At 57.9% G+C, this 9,498-nt stretch overlaps 1 protein-coding gene across 1 annotated transcript in view; it reads left to right on the top strand.

The window, feature by feature from the left end:
- Positions 1–549: 549 nt before the first annotated feature.
- Positions 550–9,498, top strand: part of ADGRD1 (adhesion G protein-coupled receptor D1) — a 123,939-nt gene continuing 114,990 nt past the window's right edge. Inside the window, 3 exon segments of the mRNA XM_058281207.1 lie at positions 550–776; positions 858–894; positions 8,879–8,962. Of these exon segments, the coding sequence (XP_058137190.1) occupies positions 720–776; positions 858–894; positions 8,879–8,962 (178 nt within the window). The 5' untranslated portion in view covers positions 550–719.

Raw genomic sequence — 9,498 nt, 5'->3', positions numbered from 1 at the left:
ACAGAGGAGCTGAGTAACTTGCCCCAGGGCACACAGCTGCTTAGTGGTGGAGCCAGTAAAAAGAAGTCAGTTGAGGAACCTCGCCTGGCACGGCAGGGCGGCGAGTGTCACCGTGGTGTGTGTGTGTGTTGGCACACGCGTGTGGGGTGGACTGGGCAGCTCTTCTAGTGCTGGGTAAACCGAGGCACCGGCTCGTAGTTTTCACACCGAGAGCCCCCTTCTGGGTGCTGCGGGGAGCGTGCGGGCCACGGCGTGCGGGGACCCTCGAGCGAGGCGGGCATCTGGCCTCACGGCGCCCGCTGACTCTGAAAGGTTCAGGGGACGGCTGGCGGGCCTGCCCGGGCCCCGCAGGGCGCGCCCCGTTCCCACGCGGTGGCTCCTTCCCGCTCCTGGGCTCGGCGGGACCGGGCGAGGCGCCGCGGGGTCCTGGGCTCGCGGGCTCCCAGGGCGCCCCGGCGGCCCGAGCAGGCTGCAGTTAGGACCCAGCAAGCGGCGCCCGGGCGCGGCGGGACATAAATAGCGGCGGCCGCGGGAGCCGCCCGCGCAGCCCGCCCAGGCCGGGCCGTCCCGTCCCGCCCAGACGAGCCCCGTCTCGAGCTTGCGGCAGCGGAAGCCCCAGGGGCTGCCCAGAAGCCCCGCGCCCGGCCCCGCCGCCGGCACAGGCGCCCTGGCCGGGGGGGCGACAGCTAGCGGGACGCCGGGGCCCCCCAGCCCGCGCCATGCGCTCCTGGCTGCCCGTCTGCTCCTGGCTGCTGCTGGTGTCCCGCGCCCCCCAGGTGAGCGCCCAGGTGGCCCCCGGGGGGCCCCGCTCAGCGGCTCTGGCGCGCGCGTCTCACCCGGTGCTGTTTTCCCTGCAGGTGCCCGGAGCCCCCGCCCCCGCCCGCGGCCACCCAGGTGAGCGCCCTCCGTGCGACCCCCGCTGCCCCCTCGCCCGGCCTGAGGCCTGCTCCCCGCAGGGTGCCCGCCGCGGCCTCTGTCGCGGGCCGCTGAAGCCACGCGGGTACTTGAGCGCACTCGGGGCTCCCTGGCCCGCGCCCCGCAGCCGCGAGGAGGCCCCCGAGGGCCGCCGCGCCCTCCCCTCCCCGCGTCTCACTGAGGGCGCCCCGGGGCGTCTGGGGGACGCTGCCCATGGGGGGGGGCGCGCGGTCCCTGGGTGGCCCCTCCGGGGAGGAGACCGCGCAGCTGCAAACTCTACTTGGAGCGGAAGCCCGCGGGCCCTGCGCCAGCCCGAGAGCGCGGCGGGGTCCCCTCGGCGTCCTCTGTGGGGTCCCCCTCGCCCTCCTGGGCCCCCGCAGGACGGCGCCTGCCTGGCCGCAGGCCGCAGAGGCGGTGGCCAAGGCCCGGCCTCCCTGGGCCCGACGTGCTCGGCCCGCCACGTCCCTCGCCCATTCTGGGGGCCGGGGCTGGGCCTCTCCCTCCTCGTCCCCAAGGGGCTTCTCCTGCGCGGGGCGAGGGGCAGTGGGTGCCTGGGGCCCCCTCCTGGGCCCAAGGCGCCCTGCGGGTCTCGGGACTAAGACGTCCCAGCACCGCCCCGGAGAGCGAGGTGACAGCGAGAGCCCCGCGCCCCGACGAGGAGGGCGCGGCACAGCCCGAGCCCCCAGGGACAGCTGCAGCCCCCTCCCCGGCCCCGAGGCCCCCGGGGGTCCGCTCTCGCAGGGACCCGCGGCCCCAGGGAGCTGCTGGGCCAGGTCTGCTGTGCGCCCCGCTCCCCGGGGTCCTGCAGCCCCTGCCGACCCCAGCTGCCCTCTAGGGCCGGATGGCATGGGGGGGGCGGGGGCTGGGGCAGCGGGGCAGTGGCCGGGGGGGGCGCCACGTCGTCTAACAGCGAGGCGTTCTTTCTGGTCGGGGGTCCCTTGCGCTCTCTTCCCGCTCACCCACACCAGCACCCACTCTTCACAGACCTGCCCCCCACTTCCTTCCCGCTGAGAGTCATGGCGGCTGTGGGTCCCCAGCGCAGCTTCCCGTGCGACGAGACCGCCGCTCCTGTCCTCCCTCTCCCGCCCTCGCTCCCCTCTCCATTTTCCGTCTTCTTCTCTTCTTCTTTCTTCCCGCCTTTCCCCGCTCCCTTCCTTCCTCTCTCCCTCCCGCCCTCCACAGAGCCCGCTGAGGGCGCTGAGGACGATTTTCCTGTACCTCCTCCCCCTGCTTCCTTCCTTCTCGTGCCCTCTTCCCTTCTCCCGTCCTCCCCTTACCCCTCCCTTCTCTCCTCGCCACCTCCCAGCCTTCTCCTCTTGATGGTGACCTGCCCATGACCTGCCCATGACCTGCCCATGACCTGCCCATGACCTGCCGGGCGCCCCTTCTGTCCACGCGTCCGGCCTGGGGCGGGGAGGCCACGCAGCTCACGCCTGAGGCCCAGCTCCTGCCCGACCCCGACACACACTGGCAACACCCGGGATGGCCCCAAGTGCAAGGCCACGCGCGTCCCCTGGGGCGCCCAGCGGCACCTGCGCGGCCCGTGGCAGCGCAGGGCGTGTGTGCGTTTGTGGCCCGCGACGAGGCTATGGCCCGGGCCGCGTTGTCCTGAACGAGCAGCGGCTCTTTCAGTGGTTGGCCCGAGGCGCGCAGTGACAGGTGACGGGTGACGAGTGACGGGTGCGGAGCTGCCTGGGGAGCCACCCGTGGGCGGGAGTCAGGGACGGCACGGGGCGTGCGAGAAGCAGCAGCCGAGTGGACGCCCAGCGCTGAGGCAGGCCCAGGGCTGGCCTCGCCCTCCGCATGCCCCCTGCCAGGCCCCCTGCCCTGCCACACCGCTCCCCTGCACCCCAGCGGGGCGGCCAGTGCTCCCAGGCCCTCACGGGCACCCGCCTCTGCTGGCTCAGCCGGGTCCTCGCCGCTTACTGCTGCCGGCTGCCGGTGGGGGGGGGGGGCGCAGGTCGGTGCTGAAGGCTGGGGGGGGGGGGCCCGCAGGTGGGTGCTGAAGGCCCAGGCGGGGCACCGGCCACAGGTGGGTATTTTTCAAAATACCTGCTAGCCCAGGTAGCTGCGCGGTCACAGGAGTGTCTCTCTGGCGTGTAGGTGGTGGCTTCGTGCTGTAAACAGCAGAAAAACAGCCTCCAGCCATCTTAGGCCTGTGCGTAGCCGAGCTCATCTGCGACTACAAGTTGTCATGGGCAGAACGCGAACGCGTTGAGAGGAGAGCGCCAGGATGCTGTCCCGAGAGGAGAGACCAGGACGCAAGCAGCTGGATGGTGCCCAGCATCTGGGCCCCGGCCGCCTCGGCTCCCAGGGGAGGGCTGGTCAGTCTAAATCCGTAAATGGCCTCCCTCAAGGAATCGCAGATCAGCTTTTATTTTAAGTTTATAAGCATGCCCTTTTATAGTTAACTTTTTTAAAGAGGAAAAAGGAACTTAAAGAAAAAAAACAAGGCAAACCCTGTCGTTATCCAGCAGTTTGCTTGTCGCAGGGTCAACGGAGCGGCCGGTTGCTGCCCGGGCAGGAGGACAGGGCCACGCGCCTCCTGCCCTGTTGAGAGATCCGGAGGCCGATGATGATAGCTTATAATTCCCTACGTCGATACAGCATCGTAGAGTTTACAGAGGACCGGTCGTGGGAAAAACAGGGGCTTTCACCTTCCTAGTGCAAAATGAGCATTGAGGATGGTGTTTTGCAACAATGTTGATGCCCTATGGAACAAACGGAGATTTGGCAAATATGGATTTTTTTTTGGCACCAGAATTATGATATGATTTTTCTATGTTTATTCATCCATTTATTTGTTCTTTCTTTTCATTATTCATTCTACCTATAGAGGTGGAACATATAGAGGTTACTTGCTAACATCAAAATTTGGGGAGCTTTCAAATACAAAAATCCAAATTTCACATTGTAAACACACACTCATACTCACACACCTACACGGACACCAGGCACCATTCTAGAACTGACAAAATCCCTGCGTCCAAGAGGCACGGAGCTGGACGTGGGAGAGAGACAAGAGGCTCATAATCGGGAAACCTCTCCCCGCGCCTGCCCCGGCGCCAGTGCCCCGAGACGGCGGTGACGCTGCGAGGGGCTCGAGCAAACCCATAAATGGCCTCAGTCACGAAACCGTGGGTCAGGTTGTAGCCAGGGCCACGGGAAGACCGCTAAGGGGGCGCGAAGGGGGTGAGGGTGGCCGGGACAGCCACCCTGAGGCCTGAAGAGTCAGGGTGCGGCGGGCGGCACCAGGCAGCGCGTGTGCCAGGAGCAGTCCTGGGCAGGGGGACGAGCGGCGCGTCGGAGGGAAGGAAGACGGCGCCGGGAAGCCTGGCTGAGAGTCGCCGTGCGCGGGGCGGGCTTCCGGGGTGCTGAGGGCCTGCGCCGCGCTTCCCACCACCAGCCCAGGGGGGGGGCTCCCTTAGCCGGCACCGGGCAGGGGGACTGGAAGGGGTAGGAGGAAGGAGATGAGAGGCTTTACCCTGCACACCCAAACCCAATCAGCAGACCCTTCGGGACGGCGTGCCCTGCCCACGGGAGCTCGCCCCGGGGCCCGCGGGGGCCAACACCACCGCACCCCGATTTTGAGGAAAGAGAGAGCAGAATGCACGACGGCGCAGCAGGGAGCAGGGCGAGCCTCGGCTCTTCTCCTGGAGGGGAGGGGTGGGGGTTGTTGCATGGTTTAGAGGGGCTTGGTGGAGGGGAGTGACCCCGGATGGGGCCAGGCGCTGTGGTTTCAGGCGCAGGGTGACGCCAGCGCGCGCGGCTCTAAACCGAGTTCGCTGTTCCGCGCGGTGGGCGCGTGGGAATTCTGGGATTGGAATCAGCTCGGGTGGCTCCGGCGGCTCCTGCTTTCTGCCCGTGCCCTGGGGCTGGGACTGCTCCTGGGTGGCTCCAGCAGGTGCTGCGGGCAGGAGGAAAGTCCGGATTCTTCTTGCGGTGACGCCAGCGAGCATCTTATGAACAAACATGAGGGGGCTCCAAGAAAAGGGAAGTGGAAACTTCTGCAAGCCAGTAAGGGCGGGGCTGCTTTGGAAAGTGGGTTAGCAGGTGGCGGTTCCGCTGGAGAGCTTACCTGGAGTGACCTGGAGTGATTCATAGCTGGGGTGACGTCGGCTAAAGGGCTCTCTGGGGGGGCAGGGCTGGGGGGCTGCTTAGAAGCCGCAGCGGCCGGGGGTCCTGCTGGGCGCGGGGCTGCCTTAGGCCCTCTGAGCTGCTGCAGGCCGAGGCAAACGCATTAGCTGTCAGGACACCTTGTATAGTTTTTCAAAATACTGAGATTTTCTTGTTCTGATGAAACTTTAGGGCTTGAGTTCTTTGCTCCTTGGGTTGTGCAAGGGAACCTACTGGCTGAATTTAATCCATTTGGCCATCACACAGTGTTTGGGTGTTTTAAAAATCGCTGATGTTAAAATTTGGGACTGTCAAATAAAAAGTGTGGGTTTCTGAATTCTCCTTAAAAGCTGGGAGGCCTGGCGCTGGTGAGCCCAGCTTCCCGCACAGCAGCAGCTGGCAGGTGCTGGGGGGCAGCTCCACGCCTTGGGGGGATGTGCATCTTCTAGGCAGCTGTGGCCCTCTTGCCCCGAAACCCCTAAACCCGTCAGCGTGCCCCTGAGAGTGACACAGAGGTCCGGCATCGGCACCTTCCTTTGTGTCTGCACCTTCCAGGTTGACGAGCTCCCTCCCACTGGCAGCTCCTGGCCTGTGGGCCTCTGACCTGCAGCCCCACCATTGCTCATTTCAAGTCCATTTGACTAACTCAGTTTAGCTACTCACAGACCCCTGAGGCAATTTAGAGGAAGGGGCAGGCTGTCTCCTGATGGTAGACCTTCTCCTGGTGGCAGGCTGTCTCCTGACGATAGACCTTCTCCTGAGGGTAGACCTTCTGATGGCAGACCTTCTCTTGATGGTAGACCATCTCCTGATCGCAGGCCTTCTCTTGATGGTAGACTGTCTCCTGGTGGCAGACCTTCTCCTGATGGTAGACCTTCTCCTGATAGCAGGCCATCTCCTGACAATAGACCTTCTCCTGATGGTAGGACTTCTCCTGATGGCAGACCTTCTCTTGATGGTAGACCGTCTCCTGATGGTAGACCATCTCCTGATGGCAGACCGTCTCCTGATGGCAGGCCTTCTCCTGATGGTAGGTAGACCTTCTCCTCTTAGCAGGCCATTTCCTGATGATAGACCTTCTCCTGATGGCAGACCTTCTCCTGATGGCAGACCTTCTCTTGATGGTAGACCTTCTCCTGATAGCAGGCTGTCTCCTGACAATAGACCTTCTCCTGATGGTAGGACTTCTCCTGATGGCAGACCTTCTCCTGATGGTAGACCGTCTCCTGATGGCAGACGGTCTCCTGATGGCAGGCCTTCTCCTGATGGTAGGTAGACCTTCTGCTGATGGCAGGCCATCTCCTGATGATAGACCTTCTCCTGATGGCAGACCTTCTCCTGATGATAGACCTTCTCCTGATAGCAGGCTGTCTCCTGACAATAGACCTTCTCCTGATGGCAAGCCTTCTCCTGATGGTAGACCTTCTCCTGATGATAGGTCTTCTCCTGATGGCAGGCCCTTCTGGCCACCAGTGCTGGTGGACATGGGCCCACATGTCAAATGCCAGCAGCCTCCTCCACTGAACTGAGTGGGGCCATTGTAAATAGGGATGACAGGAAGGGACCCAACCATTAGGAATCTTTTCTCACCAGTGTACTTTACGAAGACAAGGAGCCTGAGGATAAAACATCTGTTCTTCATAGAGCAAATGCTATTTCCTTTCCAAGCTTTTCCCCAGATGAACCGAGTAACAAGTCTGTGCTGCTTTCCCCTCCTTGAAATGAACAGGCTAGATTTTAGAGGAAAGCATGGTAGAAATGAAAATGAATTTTTTGGTTTTTACATTTCAGCTCCTCAATATTGCGTTTCAATAACGGAAAACCTATTCCCCTGGACATCAGCTGAAGCTGTGAGCTCCTTTTTGGATACCCCCGAGAGGGAACTTGTTGTTTGGATACTCCTCTCTAGCTCATATTTTAGACCTAGCTTTCTTCTCGGCTCCCATTTTCTTCTCTGTATGTGACAATGGAAGGAGAGATGCGGATGCAGACACCCCACCACGCAGGATGTGCACTGCTGGGCAGCCTGCAGACACACAGCCAGACACCGCACGAGAAGTGGGCGCCTGCGCCTCGTCTGAAGCCGTGTGCGCAACTCCGTAAAGCAGGTCCTGCGGTTCTTCCACGCGTGCCTGCTCTCAGATTCCTTTGGGTTTTGTAGTATACTGTTCTGAGTCCCTTCTCATTTCATTCTGTATGTGTTTTTCATATATTTTCTTTGTGGTCACCATGGGCTAACACATAAACATCCCAAATCTACAATAACCACATGTGATTTGATACCAACTTAACCTCAAAGGCATACACTGAATTTGCATTTCTTTTTCTTTGACCTCATTATGTACATTGCCCCAATATTCTGATGGGTTATTTTTAAATAGTAGGGGTTTTATTAGTATAATAAATTCAATACAATTTAAAGAGAAATAAGCACATTTCTGTCACATGTATTATGTAAAAAATTTCCCCCAGTTTGACTTAGCTTGATTTTTTTCTGTGAAGAAAATTAAAAATTTTATGTGGTCAGATCTATAACCTACTTTGCCTTTCTCAGAAACATGTATGTTTTATTTGATTACAGTTAAATTTTGATCCATCTGGAAACTATTTTGGTATAAAGTAAGGCAGAGATTTTAACTTTTTTCATATAGCTAACTGATTCTAATACATTGTACTGAATATTGTTAAATGACATTAATAGTATTAATAATACCTTTATATCTTAAGTGAAAGTCCCATAAATGATGAATGACACCTTTATCATAAAGTGAAAGTCCCATTTGGAAGGATTTGTGAATTTTTCTTCCACTAAACTGCATTCATGTGAGTGCCAAACCATCTTCTTCTCTGTAGCTTTATAAAATGTCTCCATAGCTACCCTCTCTTGTGTCCTTTTCCCTCTCTGAGTTTCCCCTTCTCTGAATTTCCCTGGTCATTATTCTTGCTTATTTGTTTTTCTACATAAGTGTCACAATCAGCTTCCTTCTCTGCACACAAAAAATTCTGTCAGTATTTTTATCACAATTTCCTACTATTTAAAGATTAATGGAAGAATGATTAAATTTTGGGGGATAACGGGTCTGCTTTTCCAAGAACAGAGTAACAGATCAAGTCCTTCCTTGATTCAAGGGCTTTTTGATGTAGTTAGGCTTCATTCTGGCATGTTTGTTTGTTTGTTTTTTTCATGAAGATCTCGTACAGCTTATCTCCAGTTCTGAGATGTTTTCTCTTTATTGATTATATGTATACATGAGAACCTTTCTTCTATTAATTGTTAGCATTTTGTTCAAATGCAAGAAAGCCACTGACACTGTATGTTACATTTGTGTAAGTCGCCTTACTGAATTCTTTTTTTGTTTGTAGTAGTTTTCCACTTACCAAATTCTTTTCTTATTTGTAATAGTTTTCACTCTGGTTATCAAGGCATGCGTCATTTGAAAATAATGATCATATTATCTCTTTTATAACTACTTCAACCTTCTCTTTTGCTCCTGTGCGAGTGCCTCGCACACAGCCTGAGAGCTGCACGCGGTAGTGGGGTCGTGGGCCCTTGTCCGGGGCTCCACCATCACGCGCGGCGACCCTTGTTTTCTCGGGTGAAGAGGGGTCTTATTCCTACTGTTCATGTCTCATCCTAGTAGGGAGTATTCCTTGATTTCTAATTTACTAAGATATTTTTAAAACCAGGACTGCTTATTCAATGTTAAGTGCCTTTTTAATATCCTGCATTGTTGCTGTGATAACTTTTACTTTGCCCTTATTCTACAAAACATACGGTAAGCCCTTCTTTATCTTCAGTTGTGTGCTTCCTAATGGTGATTTAAAGTTTTACGCTTCTCCCCACAAGGGTTTGAGGTCCTGGCTTCTGCTTCTCATTACTGGCCGCTGGAGAACGTGGACGGGATCCATGAGCTGCAGGACACGACTGGAGGTAGACGCGGGCGGCGAGGCGTCCGCAGACGCGGGGGGGTGGGCGGGCCAGGACAGCACGGGGAGCGCACCCCCATGTCGCTTCCCTGGTAACTGTCATTTCAAAGTATTTCAATGGGATTTTTAGATATTTTTTAATAATTGGAAGACAGACTTTACAATTCACATGATTATTAAGTCGTGTGGTTTCCCCAACAGCCGTGCAGTGGAAGCTGCTCGTTCTGTGACGCGAACGGGGTGTCTGAATGTGGGTTTTCTAAGTAGACAAAACAGGTGTAAGCAGCCCTGAGCGAGCTCCGGCCAGACCCCGCACGAGGATGGAGCCCGCGGGGCCACGGGCCCCCGCCCACCTGGATGGGCGTCTGCACCCAGGAGCGGCCTGCGGTGCCCGGGCACCCGAGGAGCAGGTGGCCTCGTGGCCTCAGTCCAGGGGTGCGCGGGTGGGGGGCCCCAAGACGTTGTTTTCCCATCTCCCTAGGAACACTTTCAAGAAGTCCAGGTTCCGTGCGGTTTGGGCGCTGCCACGCCTTTGCCTCC

This window comes from Dasypus novemcinctus, chromosome 19 (assembly GCF_030445035.2).
Source record: "Dasypus novemcinctus isolate mDasNov1 chromosome 19, mDasNov1.1.hap2, whole genome shotgun sequence".
Lineage (NCBI taxonomy): Eukaryota > Metazoa > Chordata > Mammalia > Cingulata > Dasypodidae > Dasypus > Dasypus novemcinctus.
This window is presented reverse-complemented; position numbering and strand designations above follow the sequence as displayed.